The sequence below is a fragment of the Chinchilla lanigera genome, unplaced genomic scaffold, assembly GCF_000276665.1.
Source record: "Chinchilla lanigera isolate Chin_1 unplaced genomic scaffold, ChiLan1.0 scaffold00054, whole genome shotgun sequence".
Taxonomy (NCBI): Eukaryota; Metazoa; Chordata; class Mammalia; order Rodentia; family Chinchillidae; genus Chinchilla; species Chinchilla lanigera.
This window is the reverse complement of record NW_004955455.1, coordinates 8,255,341-8,273,737: the sequence shown is the minus strand read 5'-3', so window position 1 is coordinate 8,273,737 and position 18,397 is coordinate 8,255,341. Positions and strand designations below refer to the sequence as shown.

General features: G+C 43.4%; 1 protein-coding gene across 6 annotated transcripts in view; it reads left to right on the top strand.

Moving 5' to 3' along the window:
• The window catches only part of Cabin1 (calcineurin binding protein 1), a 150,568-nt gene that overhangs the window by 39,195 nt on the left and 92,976 nt on the right, over positions 1–18,397 (top strand). For all 6 annotated transcript variants that reach the window (XM_013520399.1, XM_013520400.1, XM_013520401.1 and 3 more), the window contains exons 15-19: positions 479–631; positions 1,593–1,787; positions 5,805–6,047; positions 7,286–7,442; positions 11,865–11,980. In XM_013520399.1, the coding sequence (XP_013375853.1) occupies positions 479–631; positions 1,593–1,787; positions 5,805–6,047; positions 7,286–7,442; positions 11,865–11,980 (864 nt within the window). The remainder of the gene's footprint in view (positions 1–478; positions 632–1,592; positions 1,788–5,804; positions 6,048–7,285; positions 7,443–11,864; positions 11,981–18,397) is intronic.

The following is an 18,397-nucleotide window of genomic DNA, read 5'->3' as shown; positions in this document are numbered from 1 at the left end:
CTCCTTCCCTCCTTCCCTCCTTCCTTCCTTTCCCTCTCTCTTTCTGTTTCCCTCTCTCTCTCTCTCTCTCCCCCCCCTTTCTCTTTTTCTTTTACACTGCCTCTTTTAATTATTTTTTTAAAAATTTGCCAAGCATGGTGGCACAGGCCTGTAATCCTAGCACTAGGGAGGCAGAGTCAGGAGGATCACCACAAGTTCAAGGCCAGCCTGAACTACAGAGTGAAACCCTATCTCAAAAAGACCCCCCCCGCAAAAGAAGAAATTGTTAGTACATGTTTGGAGTGTATACATTTTACAGTCATCTTGGGGGTAGGTAAATGTACATAATACAGCTTGTTTATTTTTTTAATTCCTTTCCCTGTCTGCTCCCTCCCTCCCTCCTCTAGTTCCCCTTTCCTCCTTGTCATTCTTGTTGCTATTATTACTCTTAGTTCATCTCTAGGGCATATAATACTGCTTTTGTATTTCTTCTGACTAGGGAGACATGGAGCAGGCCCTGGAGAACTATGACATCTGTACAGAAATGCTCCAGAGCTCTACCGCGATCCAGGCAGAAACAGGGGCCGAGCAAAGGGATATTATCATCCGACTGCCCAACCTCCACAACGACTCTGTTGTGTCCCTCGAGGAGGTGAGTGAGAGTTTGTAATGGTGTTTTCTTGGTCAAAAATTTATTCTGAACTGGCCCAGTTAGACCAGACCTGACCTGCCACTGAGCAGGAGGAGAGCTGCCCATGTGCTGAGCAGGGCTCCTTCAGGGAAGGCAGAAGAGGTTGAGGAAAGGCAGCTCTGGCACACGAGGTCCCCAGACTTCCCTGATGGCGTTCTCCCCTGTGAAATCTTGTCCAAGTGGCAGGCCTGGAAGCTTCTAATAGCTCAGCCCTTGCTCATCTCTTTTGGTTTTATGTGGTGGCAGCCCTAGGGGAACTGCAGGGAAGTGTTCGCTGGTGCAGATCGGTGCTGATCTGGCCACAGGGCTGGAACAGCAGTGCACAGAGCACATGCCAGGCCTCATCCTGTTGGCCCTGTACTCGTCGTGCAGCCTCAGCCCTGCCGCAGAGCCACGTCTGCGATGTGTGTACATTGGCTGACAGTAGCCTTCAGTCTCTTTCAGGTTTGTTTCAGGGCAGGTCCAGGTGCAGGGCCCTGCTGTGTGTGCGCACTGTGTCAGGTGCTGTGTGAAGAAAGGGTTCTGTGGGGCAGTAACATGTGCCAGCCTCTGGCTGCAGTCTCTCGGTCTGTGGCAGGCTGACCCTCTGTGGTTCTGTAAGTCTGGTTTGCTGAGCTGTGACTGTAAGGCTGTCCCTCTATTTTGGCAGAAACTATTCTGGAACTCCTCTGTTTTTGCAGTGGTTTTTAGGTTTGAGTGTTTGTTTTTAAAGAATTAAATGCCTTGACCTTAATATGAACACTAAAAAGCATATATTTTGGTGAACACTGATATAATAAGGGGGAGTCTTAGTAGTTTTAGGCTGGTGGGGGGAGCATCTAATTTTGTCTTCTTCTTCTGTATGGAATAAATGCAAACATTAGCCAGGTTTAGGAGGATATGAGGGGTTTGCTCTCAGGCAGCATTTCTGGACCTTTCGCAGATTGATAAGAACCTCAAGTCGCTGGAACGCTGCCAGTCCTTGGAGGAGATTCAGCGGCTGTACGAGGCAGGTGACTACAAAGCTGTTGTGCATCTGCTCCGCCCTACTTTGTGCACCAGTGGGTTTGACCAGGCCAAACACCTGGAGTTTATGACTTCCATTCCTGAGAGGCCGGCCCAGCTGCTTCTGCTGCAGGTGTGTGCTCCCTTCTCTCTGTCCCTTACCCCTGCTTATATCTTCTTAGCTTATGTATGTGTTTGTTCTGTACAGGCTGTGAGAGCAGCCCTTGAAAACACATATTTAGACAAGTGGGAGTCTAAACCAACAACCCAGCCTCGAGAAAGATTCTAGACAGATGAGCTGGCCAAGACGGGAATGTTAGATCCTGCAGGTTCTAGGGTTTTGTGTGGCTCAAAATGAGCCCCACACTTGACTCTGCACTTCTGCATGGCAGGAAAGGGAAGAGCATTAAGATGTTATCCATTCATCTACTTATTTGTTCATCCGTCTTTATTTTTATTGATTTTTAATGACTAGTAAATAGAATGAAAGTGGATGAAGTATGTGAGCAGTGTGGGGAATTAAGGTAAGATAAAAGGGTGTAGTGGTACACACCTGTAATCCCAGCACTTTGAGAGGCTAGGCAGGATGACTGCAGATTCAAGCCCAGTGTGGGCCACTTAGCAATTTAAGTTGTGAGGCCTTTTCTCAATAGAGAAAATACCCCTCACCAAAAAAAAAAAAAAAAAACAATGAGATGGGGTTGTGGCTCAGTATGAAGGCCTTGGGTTCAATCCCCCATAATACATACACATGCACACACGCACATACACACAAAGACCCATGTACAACAACATAGCTAACGATAAAGAATACCATCCAAGCACTAGCTCTGCCTGAAGGGGTCAGATAGGAGATCAGGGGATGAATTTTTTTTTTGTCTTTTTGAGACAGGGTTTTGCTATGCACTTCAGGCTGGCCTCGAACTCACAGCAGTCCTCCTGCCTCAGCCTCCTGGGTGCTAGATGATAGGCGTGAGCCACCATGCCAGGCTTAAAGACTTTTTCTTTTTTTTTTTTTTTTCTTTTCTTTTTGGGATGGGGAATTGAACCCAGGAGCTTGTGCTTGCCAGGCTGGCCCTGTGCTGCTGAGCTATATCCCCGGCCCCAGGGAATGAATTGTATTTGACCTCAGTTATTGTGCCAGACTGTGGACTGGTAGTGCGTAGGGAAGATTTCTGTGTGTTCCTGGGTAGGGGTGTGTTTGTGGTTAAGAGAAGGGGGAGAGGGGCCGGTCTGCTGTCTCTGGGGGGTGGCCCCCATCTGAGACGTTGTCTTGCCCTGTGGTTGTCGTCAGTTACTAGATACAGCAGGAAGTCCCACTGATGAAGAAGGAGCTGCTGTTTGGATGGGCACCAAACTGCAGCAAGGGCTGGGCCACGTGTTGTGGAAGCCCCCAATTTTTGTGAATAAGTTATTCTCTGTTATTGTTCAGTATTTCTTTTTAGGTGTTGTCTTAGTCACTTTTCTTGTTGCTGAGACAAAATACTTGACTCCTAAAGTTAAAGAGGGAAAGATTTATTTAGCTCACAGTTTGTGGAGGTTTCAGTCCGTCATCAGCTGGCTGTAAGGCAGGGTGGCATGATTGAGGGGCAACCATTCATGGTGGTGGAAGATAGCAAAAGCAACAAGACCAAAAGGGAGGAGCAAGCCTCTTTCCCTCCCTTATATTGAATGCAGGCAACTTACCCTCGGGTGGGTATAGTACTCACACCTCCAATCCCAGCATTAGACCATGAACCAATCACAAACTCTAGATCCAGCCACCTCCCAAAAGCCTGCCCCTTCCCTCCCCGCTACATGAGGCTTCTAGGGGGGCATCCAGACACAAACCATAACGGGTATTTTCTTATCCATCAGAGTGCTTTTTATGTTACAGATATTAATCTTTTTCTCATTAGATGTTGCAAATATTTTTTGACAGTGTGGCATCTGCTTTTAAATTTTTTTTATCTTTTTTATTTATCTTTTTTATTTTATTATCTTTTTTATTTATCCTTTAATTTGTTTTTATGAGCAAAAGCAAAAGTTCTTTCTTCCCCCAGTACTGGGGATCAAATCCAGAGCTTGTGCATGCTAAATACACACATTACCACTGATCTGCATCTTCAGCCCTGAAATTTTATGTTGGGAAATCTTTTAATGTTTCCATGTGTTTATGATTTTATTCATTGTGGTTTTGCTTATTATGCTCAGACAGCCTGGAAAAATACTCGTGTACTTACTTTACATACATGTCTTGAGCTTCCCCAAGGGATTGACACTGGAGTCAAGGAAGGCGACTCTGATGGAATCCATGTTCTATAGGGGATGCAGGCAGGAGACACAAAGGCAGAGATAAAAAGCACATTTGACCTTGTTTTCTTCTAGCAGCATTTATGTTTTGTTTTTATCTTGTTTCCTCTAGTGTCTCTGGAGTGTGGGGGAGTCAGATTTGGAATCTTCTTCTCTGGGCGTGTGAAAGCTATCTCCCAATTTAGACAAATCATCTTGTATATCCCTCACTATAATTGTGTAGTTTTCTTCCTATTTTCTTAATATTTTTTGGGTGCTATTTTGAGGTGGATCTTTGTTTTTTTGGTTGTTGTATTTTCTAAGTGTATGTTGCTGGTTTATGGGAACCCTATTGGTTTTTGCGTGTTTATTTGGAATCCAACTGCTTTACTGAATTCCCATTATTTATGATCGTTTTCTTTTTGTTTGGGTAGATGATTGTGCTGCCCACAGTCAGTGGTAATTTGGTCTCCGCATTCGTTGGCAGCTATTCTTCTGGTTTTTAGGTCTTTCTGGCCTAGAGCCCTGGGGATTGTGTTACATTAGAGCACTGCTGGCAGCTCCTTGTCTCGTGTCTGATTTTCACAGCAATACTTTTGCAGCTCAAGGCCAGTAGTCTTTATCTGCCTTTATGTGTTCAGTGCTTTGACCAGGAGGAATCAGCTCAGATTTGGATCCCACAGCTACACTCTATAGGCAGCTCCTGCCTCAGTGGCCTCTTGCTCAAGGATGCTGGCTTCTTTTAAAAATGCAGACTCCATTTTCCTGGTAATTAGGGCTGATAAATTGGAGGAGGTTTTGATCGGTTTTCAGACATTGCAGCACGTTCTAAAGGCAGGATATTTCTACTTTCACACCTGTTAATGTCATCTCAGAGAATGACAGCTGCACATGTTGAGCCAGGCAGGAGATACTGCTGGGTCTGGGCTCTAGGGAGGTCAGAACCCAGTGGGGCACCAGGCAGCAGGTGCTTCCTGCTGGTTTAACAAACGGCCCACCAGATCTGTGAATTCAGAGGCAGACTGTGTTTCCCCATGCACAGCTGGTTATGAAAGAGTCTAAGATCCCAGGTGTTTAAATGGAATGAACTCTTGTATTCTAGTCACCTCCCCGCCCCCCATTGCAAAAAACGATGTCTTCCAAAGAAGAGATTCTAAAATAGAAGTAACCACTCTGTGTGGTATCCTAAGAGCTCTTCCATGTGCCCAGCCTGGTGCTGAGTGTGATCAGCTCATTGGATATTCATGTTACTTCTGAGGGGGTGATGTGCGGCTGAAGCTGAGGAGGACCCAGCGCTTTGGCCCCACCTTGGCATGGGAGAGGAGATGGTGCATAGATGATGACTCTAGTGCTGCATGGTCAATTGCCCTTGCTGTGGTCTTGCTTCAGACCTTCCTTTGCTGAGACAGTTTCTCCCTGGCATCCTGCCCCTGCCCTGCTGCACAGCCCCCTCCACATCCCTGGCACTGGAGGGATGTGGTAACTTGGGGGACAGCTGACAGGTGTTACAGTTCCACAGTCTGACCTTGGCCACTTGCCAGTGCTGTGGCCTCTTTCCCAAGGTCCAAGGTTGTAAGTGGGGAAGATGAAGTACAGAGGTGAAGTGCCTTTTTAGGACCCCCCTATGAGATGGCGTGCCGTGCTGCCTTTGCAAATAGGTGACCATCGGCTCTCTGGGATGCTGCAAGACTCTGTGGGGTCTGTGCTGCACTGGGGAGCCTTTTTCCTTATTATTTATTTATTTATTTATTTATTCATTCATTCATTCATTCATTCCCTGTTCCCTGTCTCTTTACCCCAGCTATCCTCATTTCAGATCTGACACTTCTGTGTGCTGAGCTCACAGTGTACTTTTCTGCTTGCTTCTTCTCGTACTCAGGACTCCTTGCTCCGGTTGAAGGACCACCAGCAGTGTTTCGAATGCTCTGAGATATCTCTGAATGAGGCTGTCCAGCAGATGGTGAACTCAAGTGAGGCTGCAGTCAAGGAGGAGTGGGTGGCCACAGTGACCCAGCTGCTGCTGGGTATTGAGCAGGCACTGTCTGCAGACAGCAGGGGCAGCATCTTGAAGGAATCGTCTTCTGCCACGGGCCTTGTCCGGCTCACCAACAACCTCATTCAGGTAACCCCTGGCTCCTCACCCTGCCCTGCCCCAGCAGGTAGGTGGCTGTGATTCTTCCTTTTTTTAGTAGTTCCCTGGCTTTTGCTGTGAGTTAGGCACCCCAGAGGTAACACTTAGGCTTCTCTGACTGGAACTTTTAAGAGCTAAGGAAGTGGATCTGCACAGGGACCCGACCCTCCTGGAGCTGGTTGGATCTGGGGGTTAAAGTTAGTGTTACATATGATACGACAGAGTTATCCCAGACCACTCCTCCCTGAGGGGAGGAAACAGGCTCAGAGGGGAGCCACAGCCAGAGTGAGGGCTCATCCCAGGCCTACTGACTCTGCCAGGGCTCTCCATCACCTATGGCATCCTGGTACTTCTAGCCGAGGGATAGTCACAGCACTCAGCACCATCCAGGTAGGCTTTAGAGAACTGTCCCCTGAGGCACCCCAGTTCTCTCTGCACCTTCCACTCAGGCCATCAGCAGGTCCTGCCAAACCCACTTTCTTTGCATCTGTAACTTTGGTTTCTCCCTTCTGTCTTCCTTGTTCTGCCATGTTTCAGGCCACTGCTGTCTTCTTGCGTGAACTGTGAGAGTGCACACCTTGTATTCCTTCCTGCCCAGCCACCAACCTGCCACAGAGACACTTTTTCAGAATTGAAAGATGAAAAGATGCATGTGTTCTTTTTTTGCTTAAAACTGTTCACATTACTTCTGAGTGGTGTGTGCCCAAGGTGCACTGATCCTTCTGCCTGCCTCTCCCCTCATTTCCACTTCCTTGACTGCAGCCGTTCTGGGCCATTGTCAGGGACCCCTGCCTTTAGGCTTGTCCTCCTTACACCTGTCCCGTTTGGGTGTTGGGTAAAGCACAGTCACTCACTTGAGTTCAGTTTTGTTTGCCCCATTCCTCCTCTGTTGCTCTCTGTTCCTGTATTTGTTCTCATTGCAGCAGCTGACAGACCCTTAGCTGACTTGTAGTTGCCCAATTGCTCTCTTCTCCCAGGCTGTTCTGCATTAGAGTTAGTAACTACATGTGGCGTGAGGGAAGGTGATGTGTGACTCTGTCATTGGGCACTGTGAGGCTCTGTCTGATAAGAAGCTAGGATGCTCCTAGGTCAGTGTTCCCACATCTGAGCAGTGGGGGTGGGCAGGCAGCATGCTCCAGTTCTCCAGGAGGACACTGCTATGGGGGGCTCATTTTGGGAGGCAAGGGGCAGGGCTTGCCCCACTGTGACACCCCCTTATCCCCTGCCAGGTCATCGACTGCAGCATGGCTGTGCAGGAAGAGCCTAAGGAGCCCCATGTCTCCTCAGTGCTGCCCTGGATCATCCTGCACAGAATCATCTGGCAGGAGGAAGACACCTTCCGATCCCTGTGCCACCAGCAGCAGCTCCAGAACCCGGTGGAGGAAGGTGCGCTGGTAGCAGATTTTCTGGGGGTGGGCCTGATCCACATGCTGTTGCCCCTGGCCTCTGCCCCAAGGCTTGAGACTCTACTCAGGTACTGTAAGCAGGCCACAGAAGCAGACGCTTTCCTGTTTCTTCTCTCAGTGTGCTCCCTGTGCAGTGGGCACAGGCGATACGGGCATGTGACATGTACGTCTGGTGCTTATAGCAGCTAGAGGGAATGATGGCAAGGTGAGGGTGTCAAGGAGTGCTTTAAAGTGCCTTGTATGCTGACTCCTGCAATCTCCATGGCATTCTGGGACATGGGAAGCTAAGGGCAGTGTGAAGCAAGTATAGGTTCTACATCCCAACTGTCACTTCTCAGTTCACATAATCTGTGTCTTTTTTCCATGTCCATACTGGAAATAAAAGGCACCTTCCCCAGCGGCTGTTGCAAGGACAAAATGAAATAACAAAGTCAGGGAGCACCATGGCAAATCAGTGCCTGGCATGTGGTGGGCACTAGGTGATGAGCAGACATTAGGAATTGAGAAGCCAGGGAGGGTGACCCTGGGACCCTTAATGGAGATAGGACTTGAACTGTGGTCAGGGCAGTAGTAGAAAATGTGCTGAATTGAAGAAACTATATCACAACAACAAACACTTAAAACGAACATGGCCTATAAGCCTGCCAACTATTGTATAGTTGTAATAATAAACATGTTTGTGCATTTATTCAGCTAACTCAAAAATAAATTTATTGGGGAGTTTTCCTCAGTATGTAAAACAAAAAAAGTGGAAAGGAAAGTTTATTCCAACTGCCCAGAAGAACATATGATTTGTCTTCTGTTCACTGTTTCTGTAATTTTATTGACTTCTCAGATACTTCTTAGCTGCCCACTGCGCATTAAGCCTCTTAATAAGACCTTTCTGGTCTTGCCATGTTCATGGTGGGAGGAGATAGGTGAGATTTCTGACAGTGCCAGGCCAGTGAGACTGACTGAGAGGAGGACACCTGAGGCTGCCCCACTGGGGCGGTGATTGGGCTGAGGACTGAAGGAAGAGCAGAAGCAGAGTATGGTGCGGAGATGGAGCCTGGTGAGCAGAGACTCAGAGGCTTCAGATCCAGCAGGAGATCTGCGGTATGGGGGCTGGATGTGGGAGGGGCCAGATTGCAAAAAGCTTCTCGACTCTATATTGTGTAGTGGTTCCTGTTTTGCTCCATAGGCTTTTCTTTATAATGCTGAAATAAAGGGCATCCTGTACTGAGCTGACTACCTACTCAGTCCTTAGGAGGATTTCAATATTGCTTTCTTATAGGTCATGTTATAACACCTCATACATGTTCTTTTGTTTCTGTTCACTTGGTCTTTTTAGCATGAATTTTTGAGAATGAACATTTTTTAGAGCTCTTGACAAACAGTACCTCATTGCTTTCCAAAAAGATTTTCATAGGGGAAAGCATATATAAGATTTACAACTATATTATTATTTTTCTTGATTCTTTTTTCCTTCAAAATTAATTATACAAGCAAAACACAGGTCTAAAAATTTCCAGGAAAGAAGGAAAAAAGAATGATCAAATGCCTTCAACTTTGAAAAGTACATCAAAGAGAAAGAAAAGATGCTGGTGGACTGGCATCAGGTGTGGCTGTGTTCCTTCCTGTCCCTCTTTAGGCAAACCAAGAGAAAAAAATACTGTACATTGACCAAGTCCTTGGAAGTATTACTAATATCTGCTCATTTACAGAGAGCAGAGCAATGGAGGAGCTCCCTAGATTGCCCTGGCCCTTAGCAGAAGCAAGAGGGGCTTCGGGGTCCTTCCAAGACCAGACTTGAGTTGAGGGATGAATTCAGGGATAAAATACACTTCTGGCTGGATGTAAAAAGTTTGATGAAGGCATTGTCACATATGGAGCTCTCTGAAAGCAGTTGTGGAGACATGATTTGTTAGGGATTGATACTTACAAAAAGAAGGTTAAGAGGTAGCAGGATTGGGCAAAGGAAGAACTAGAACTGTGATGCAGGCCTGGAACAGCCTTGGTCATCTGGCAGGGAGTTTGGAGTAGACAGTTTTCCATCAGCGCTGTTCTCCCATATTGGACTGAGGTGGCCAGGCCCTTATACTCCCCTCTCACTCAGTCACTGGACGTGGACTTCCACAGGCAGTGCTGGCCGCAGATGAGGTGAGTTCTGTAGTATGGCAGACACTGAGAAGCTGACATCTGGAGGTAGCAAGTCCTGCTCTAAGTGCCTGTGTGCGGGGTCCACAGAAGATAGAATAAAATGAGGAGTGGGTGGCAAAAAGAAAAAATTGACCATAGCATGTAGAAATCCAAGACAAAACAAAACAAGAAAAACCAGAGATGAATTCAGCCTGGAAGAAAACACATACCAAGGAAGAGAGGTAGAGTTCCCATAAATGGTGTGTATAAGAAAGTAACTTAATTCAAAATTTGAGTTAATAGAATGAAATGAAAAGGAAGGTTGTATAACTGTAAACCAGATCTATTGTAAATCCAAACAAGAAGCAGAATAAATATGACTGAAACAAATGAGTGGATACAATTAAAACCTCAGAGCATTGAAGGGAAGATGAGAGCTGGAGGACAGAAATGGTGCAGTGTAAGGACAAGTGGTGCCCTTGATGGAAGTACTCCAGCAGTGAAACAGGAATAATTATCCCCATGTCAAATAGAGAACAAGCCTGCCTGGCAAGCGCAAGGTCGTGAGTTCGGTTCCCGGTACCGGAGAAAAACCAAAAAAAAAAAACAAATAGAGAACAATATCTGTGAATGTAGTAAAAAGCGAATCTGCAGATTGCAGATATATAGTAGCTACAAAAAAATTGATATGCAGCAGTCTGTATCAAACACAGTGTAGTTAAGCATCTGCTTTAAGGGTAAAGATTATTTAGGTTTCTAAATTGAACGAGCACTTTATCTGTCTTTATGGGACAAAAAAATGAGACTCATTTCAGATTTCTCCCTAGCAGCATTTCATGCAGTTTCTAAAAATAGAAACTGAAAGATCCATTAAAAACTGGAATATTTTGAACTTCCTAATGATTATCTGCAGTTGAGGTCCTGGTGCTGTAATTCAGATGGGGCTCTGCTGCGATTTCTGTAAGTCTATCTAGTTCTTAAGGAAAGAAAGTGGCCTCAGATATCTAGTAAAATAGTTTGTAATTGTGGTGGTAACAGACATTTACAAACAGGACTCTAACTGCCATGAGCAATTTTTTTTTTTTTTTTTTTTTTGTCTTTTTGAGACAGGATTCCTCTATGCAGTTCAGGCTGGCCTTGAACTCACTTTGTAGGCCAGGCTGGCATTGAACTTACAGCAGTCCTACTACCTCAGCCTCCCGAGTGCTGGGATTACAGGCTTGCGCCACCATAACCGGCCCCATGAGTAATTCTTAAAAATGCTTTTGGAATATGAAGTCAGTAAACCAACATGAGAATGGTAAAGCCATGGGAAGAGAGTTATGATGAACAACTAATCCATTTAAAATTGGAGTTGAGAGAAAGCAGTCAGGCTAATTATGGTTACAGAAAAGAACAGAAATATTACAAATCTGGAATCTCTACAAATAATGTATGCAACAAAACTGAGAGGTACAGAGAAAGGAAGTTTTACAGACCTACTCAGTGATTTTGTACAATAGTCATTTGCTCTTTTTAAAAATAGAAACTGAAAGATCCATTAAAAACTGGAATATTTTGAACTTCCTAATGATTATCTGACTTTTTCTTTTAAATACAGTGCTTATACTTTTTTGACAGTCTGAACAATAGTGAAAAGTACAAAACAAATTTTATGAAAGAAACTTATTTCTACCTTGTATGGTACTGTCTGGTATTTTCTCTTCTGATATATTTTGTTTTAATCAACTAAAAATGCTAGTTAGAAGCTGCTAATAGATTATAGCCCAGAATTGCAAAAATAGTGAGGATTTTTAAGGAACTAATAGTAATTTAGTGATAAATACATGCTTAAGTAAAATTTAGTAGTTCTTTTTTTCCCTTCTGCTTTCCTTTTCCTTCTGAGTATTCAAGTACACCAAAATATAAGAGTTTTTAGGAAATAGTATGTGTAATGTGGATTCCATTGTTATAAATTATTTGTGCCTCTTTTAAAATGCCTCACAAAGGTGCTTTGAGTGACATTGACCTGATACTGGCATTGGTTCTCTGGAGACTAGTATTTTGGTGGATGAAATATTTCTTATTTATACTTGCCTGTATGATTTGAATTGGTTTTTAATCCTCATATTTTACTAGTTAGTCAAGTCATTATTTATTTAAAAGCAGAAAAAAGGAACTAAAGAAAAACGTTTGGCCATATTGGTAAAGAAAAGCACAAAAAGAATGGACTGAGCCTTGTAGCCCTCATAGAGGTATGTGTGTTCCCGCTAACTCTGTATCTTTTGATCTGGCCTTTCCCCAGAGATGTCAGAAACACCTATGCTCCCGTCCTCTCTCATGCTGCTCAACACAGCCCATGAATACTTGGGCAGGAGGTCCTGGTGCTGTAATTCAGATGGGGCTCTGCTGCGATTTTATGTGAGTGATTTCCCTTGGGCCATGGGCTGCTAGTTCAGGGTTGGGGTGGGCTCAGGGGTTGCAAAGGGAGACAGAGCCGTGTTGGCTCCTTTGGGCTTGCTTGGCTCATACTCTGTGTATGTGACTATTTGTGAGAACATCTGAACTTGGTTTCTGTGTTAGTCTGCTTTTCATTATTATGACAAAATACCTGAGATACTTAACTTAAAAAAGAGGAAAGATTTACATTGGTTCATGGTTTCAGAGCTTTTAGTCCATGGTAATTTGGCCTTATTGTCTTTAGGCCTGGGACAAGACAGAACAGAACATCATGGTGAGAGTGCATAATGGAGGAAGCCTGCCCATTTACCTTATTGTGACCAAAAGCAGACAGGAAAGCCCAGAGACTTTTACCTCCTAAAAGTTTTACCTCCTCCTCGTAGTGCCATGGGATGGGGACTAAGTCTTCATCACATGGGTCTTTGGGGATTATTCGAGATCCAAAATACAGTAGTACCTTCATGCCACTGAGGTTCAGGAGCTTCAGACCTGGTTTTCTTTAGCAGGTAAATTTAGGTACTAAGTTATTACTGAGTCTGTTACTAGCTGGGCACAGAACCAGGTCTTAATAGTGATTTTAAAAGTAATCATTGCACTTACTGTCACAGCCAACTTTTATTGAATCTTGTTTGCCAAATACTATCGTTATACCAGGTCATAATTGCTTAATCAATAGCTTTTACTACATTCATTCAGCCAGTAAATGTTTAATGAGCGTAAACAGGTTTCCTTAAATTTGCCAACTATGATTCATTGGTCTTGGCTCCTTGAATTTACTGGGGCTAAGCAGCATGAACCCTCTCCTGAAAGCTGTTTGTCAGGTGGGGGACAAGCTGTTTTAGACAAGTTACAGAGTACCAAATATTCTGGGATGTATCAAGGGAGGGGCCTTTAACTCAGCCTATAATGTCTGTGAATAAAGTTTTATTGGGACAGAGCTGCTCATTCATTTACATATGAACTGTGGTTGCTTTTGCAATACAGCGCAGAGTTTAGAAGCTGTGACAATCTGTATAGCCCTCAGCAGCTTAAATTGTTGACCCTCTGGGCCTTTAACAAGTTTATTGTCCTGCTCTATACCTTCTTTCCTGTGAACATATTGTCTTTATACTTCATCCTTCCTTCTTTGTCCTATACCTTCTCTATATCTCTTAACACCTTCTAATATACCATCTGTTTTTCTTCTTTTAGTATGTTTATTGTATATCTCTTCTCCCCTGAAATGTACTTCTGAGAGAGGGAGATTTATGTTAGTTTGGTCCATTGTTGGATCCAGGTACCTAGTATAACTCTTGGCACAGAATAGGTGCTTAATAAATGTGGGTTGAAGGAGACTAAGCATAAATGCAGAGTTCATATATATGTACAGCCTGACAGTTTACAAAACACTCACATGGACAGTTGGTGAGGAGACCCATCTAACGTATAGCCCTGGAGCTGGTTAGTATCTGAGGCGGGTTCCAGCCCCACCCCCAGATGCCTGAGTGTCTGTCTCCTCCAGGAAGCTCTATAGGCTCTGTGGGTGCTCACTCTGGGTCAGCTCTGTGCTTCAGGACCAATTTTTAGAGTGGAGAAGTATTTTTAGGTGGAATCTGTATTGCTTCTTTCTTCCCTCTGCCAATCACAGAGTGTAGGGACACTACCTACTTCCATGAGCTTACTTCCACAAAGGCAGACCCCCTTTTGCAGATTGGAAGAATGAAGTGGCAACTCTTTAGGCTGGCTTTGGGTGGGAGTGGGGCTGCGTAGGAAAAGCAGGCTGAAGGGGCCAGTGGATTGTTCTTTTCCCAGTTTGTCTTAGTCTGTATATTTTGGCGGAGCATAAATTCAAGGTGACAGGATCAGTTGAGTACAAGTGTTGTGTTTCATTTTTAGTTCCTAACATTCCTACCAGGGCCCAGCCTGGAATTCCTCCTGACCCCCACCCGCATCTGCGTGCTACACTCTCCCCAGGGTCCTGCGTGATTGGCTCTTCCTTTCCCTTTTGCCTTTACAAGGGACCTGCCTTCATCCCTCCACTCTATCCTAGCTGCTGCTGGGTGCCGTTTGTTTCTGTGTTGCATATCCCCCCCACCAGATGGCATCCCTGAGACAAAGACCTTGTCAGTTTACTGTCTGAAGCGTCCCTAGGAGTATGACATAGACCCTTACCTAGTTGATATTTCTCAAATGAATGCATAGAAATTCATTCATTTATCCAGGGCTGTTGGCTGAGCATTCATCATTCTGGGTGCCGTGAGGCTTCTGAAGGTGAGTACTTTCTCACTGCTTCTTCTGTTGTCCCAGGTGCATGGTCTACAGGTGAAGGATTGTCTTAAAAATGATTTGGCATCAGGTATACCTTTGTGGATTGTTTTCGCTTCTCTTTTTTTGTTTTTGGTCCCAGGAATCGAACTCATGACCTCAGGCTTGCTAAGCAAGCCCTTATGCTACTGAGCTACATCCATGGCCTTCCCTTCTTAAATAGAGTGAAACATTTCTCTGAGAGAAATCTCAGATCCCATTCCTTTTTTAACTTTCCTGTGTTCTCTTCTACCACTAAGCTCCCTAGTATTTTTTTTTTTTTTTTAAATTTTGTGACAGAGTATTGCTAAGTCATCTGATTGCCAGGCTGGACTTAAACTTGTGATTCCCCTCCTTCACCTCCCAGAGTGCTGGGGTTAGTGGTGTGTGCCATGATATACAGCAGCTGTGTTGAAGAATTCTTGTCCACTCATCCACACTCAGCTCAAATAATTCCTGTCCTATGGAGCTTATACTGCTTTTTGTTTGTTTATTTGGTTGGTTTTTTGAGACAGATCATTGCTATGTAATCCAGGGTGGCCTTGAACTCACTGTGTACCCCAGGCTGGTCTCAAACTCCTGGAGATCCTTCTGCCTCAGCCTCCAAAGTGCTGGGAGCATAGGCATGCACCAGCACACATGTCTGTCCTGACTTTTGGGTGATTCTTTACACTTTATTATACATACCACTACACATATTGCGTATGTTACCAGTCTGCTGTATTTGGTGGTAACTTGTCTTCTAACAGTAGAAAGTTACAGGAAGTGTAGCATTTTTTTTTTTTTATTACCTTCTTTCTCTCTATTAGAGTTGGTATGTATCTTTCTGTCCAGGTTTTTATACTTATTGCATGTCTGCACATTGGTGAACAATATACCAACAGATCTTTTCAGTTTATTGTCTGAAGCATCCCTATGGGTGTGAATAGTGCCTCATATAGACCCTTGCCCTGTTGGGATGGGTTTTTAAATATTACATATAAAATACACAGTATGTAACCTCTTACAGCTTGCTTTTACTCATTTCAATTTGCAGATATAGCCACATTGACACAGTAATTGGGTTTGTTATTTTAATTGCTTTATAGGATTCTATTGCATATGAATGATTTTAAGGTTTTTAGTTTGGAATAAGCTAAAGTAAAATAATATTGTCATCCCTACGTATTGAGCACTGGTAAGTCGTTATTAACTCATAGTGGATGCCAGTTGCCCACTGAGCCCACCCCGCATCATTTTAAAGCAAATCCTAGACATTGCATTATTTTGCTTGTAAATATTTCATACTGTAACTTTTTTATCCATTTTTCTAGCGATGGCATTGAGCTTGTTTATCCATTTGGGGGTTATAAATGGTATTATGGTTAACATCCACCAGTAGGTTGTTTTATGTATACATGTGATAGGTTCTGTGGTGTAGAGTTCTATAAAAAGTACTAAATCACAGAGGTACATATTGTCACTTTTATTTTATTTTATTTTATTTTAGTCTTTGGTTTTCTGAGAGCAGATCTTGCTATGTAGTTCAGGTTGGCCTCAAACTCACGGAAATCCTCTTGCCTTAGCCCCTCGCCTGCTAGTATTATAAACATGTGCCACCATACCCGTCTTGTCAGTTTTAAAAACTAGATTTTCAGCCAGGTGTGGTGGTACGTTCCTCTAACCCCAGCAGTTGAGAGGCTGAGGTGGGAAGATCACAGATTCAAAACCAGGCTAAGTTACATAGTCAATTCGAGGCCAGCCTGAACAACATAGTAAAACCCTATGTCCAAGAAACCAAACTAAACCAAAATAAACAAACAAAAACCATCCATTTTTCTCCTTTTTCTACAGCAGTATGAGAATTCTCATTTATGTCTGTCAGCCCTGGATATTATATAGACTGTTTTTTTGGTATGGGAATTGAACTCAGGACCTTGCACTTGCCAGGCAGGCATTTGCGCGTCTGAGCTATATCCCCAGCCCTATATAGACGTAAATGTTGATCCAAGAGGCATGAAATGGTAATGCATTGCTTTTTAAATGTTATTTGTAGTAATTTATGATTGCTAATGAGGGTGAATATCTTCTTTGTATTTATTCATCTCAGGCTTTCTCTTTTGTAAGTTGTCTGTTCATGTAGTTTTCCCATTTTTCTTTTTTTTTGCCCTTTTTTTATTTTTTGGTCTTTTTGGGACAGGGTCTTACTATGCAGTTCAGGCTGCCCTTGAGCTCACTTTGCAGCCCAGGCTGGCCTCAAACTCCCAATGGTCCTCCTGCCTCAGCCTCCTGAGTGCTGGGATTACAGTGTACACCACCAAGCCTGGCTTGCCCATTTTTCTGTTGGGTTCTTTTTCTTATTCGTTTGTAGAGTTCTTCATATAACCTAATTTCTAATCTGGTCTGATATATAGGTTTCATTATTTTCTTTTTGTTTTTTTTTGTACCGGAAACAGAACTCAGGACTTTGTGCTTGCCAGACAGGCACTTATGCCACTGGGCTGTATCCCCAGCCCTGTTTCATTATTTTCACATGCACTTTGTTTGTGTGTGTGTTTAGTGCAAATATTTTAATTTTGCATGGCATTTGTTTGATAAAATTTTGAAAAAAAATTTAAAAATTTATTATATATATATAATCTTTTTGAGACAGGGTCTCCGTTAGTTCAGGCTAGTCTTGAACTCACTTTGTAGCACAGGCTGGCCTCAAACTCACAGCGATTGTCCTGCCTCAGCCTCCTGATGCTGGATTACAGGTGTGTGCCAACATGCCTCGCTTATTTGTTTTTTTGAGATAAGGTCTTTCTAAGTAGTCCAGGCTGGTCTTTAACTTGTTTCATAAGCTGGACTCAAACTCACAGTCCTACCTCAGCCTCCCAGGTGCTGGGATTACATGTGCCACCATGCCTGGCTCAGAATTTTGAAATTTTTAATGTCAGATTTATCAATCCTTTCCTTTGTTGTTTGTGGATTTTTTAAAAACCCTTTTTGGTGCTTTTTAAAGTAAATCTTTCCCTCCCACACAATTATAAAAACATTGTCTGTGTTAATCTAAAAATTTTTGTTTTCCACATATGATCTTCATGCCCTCTGGATGTTATTTTTGTTTAGGATAAGGTAGGGATGCAATTTTACATTCAGTATGGATGGGTAGTTAGTTTGTGCCATTTATTTCAAGAGTGTTCTGGCTGCACTGACTTAGAAGTTATGTTAACCTTTTCTCTGTAAGTGTGAGGGATTTGGGGAAGCTCTGTTCTTTTGATTGGCATAAGAGGCTTGTCTGTCCCTGTGCCAGTACCACATTTTCTTTGAGTTATCTTGACTCCTGCTAGGATTAGTCTATTCTACCTAACCTGTTCCTACATCATATTCTGTTGGCTATTCTTGGCTCTTTACTCTTCCACAACGTTGTAAGATCAGTCTATAAAATTTTGTGAGGCCGAATCTGGTGGCACAGGCCTGTAATCTCAGCACTTGAGAGGCTGAGGCAGGAAGATTGCTGCTAGTTCAAGGCCAACCTAGGCTACAAAGTGAGTTCAAGGCCAGCCTGAACTGCATAGTGAAACCCTATCTCAAAAAGACAAAAAAATTTTTTGTATGTGAAACTGCTCTCTTGCCCTGAAATTTTGGTTGGATTAGGATTGACCTCACAGATTAATTTGGGAAAGAATTGCCCAAATCTTTCCCAGTGATGAACATTTATATTATTTCTGTGTTTATTTAGGTCTTATATTTTCATGTCCCTTAATTCAGTTTAATAATTTTCTTTAAAAAACGATTATGTATATTTTGTTTGACTAATGACTAGGTATCTTCTTTTGAAAGTGCTGAGGATTAAAGCAGGGTCTTGAATGTGCTAGGTAAGTACTCTACCTCAGAGCTATATCCCCAGTCTTAGGTATCTTTTTTTTTTTAACATTGTAAATAGATATTTAAAAATTAGTATTTTGTTTTGTAGGCATATGGGAACACTTTAAAAAATATAAATTTCTTAGTTGGGCATGTTGGCAAATGCCTATAATCTAAGCACCAGGTGGCTGAGGCAGGAGCCTCTCAAGTTCAAGCCCAGCCTGGATAACTTAGCAATTTAACAAGAACCAGTTCTTGGGGGCTGGG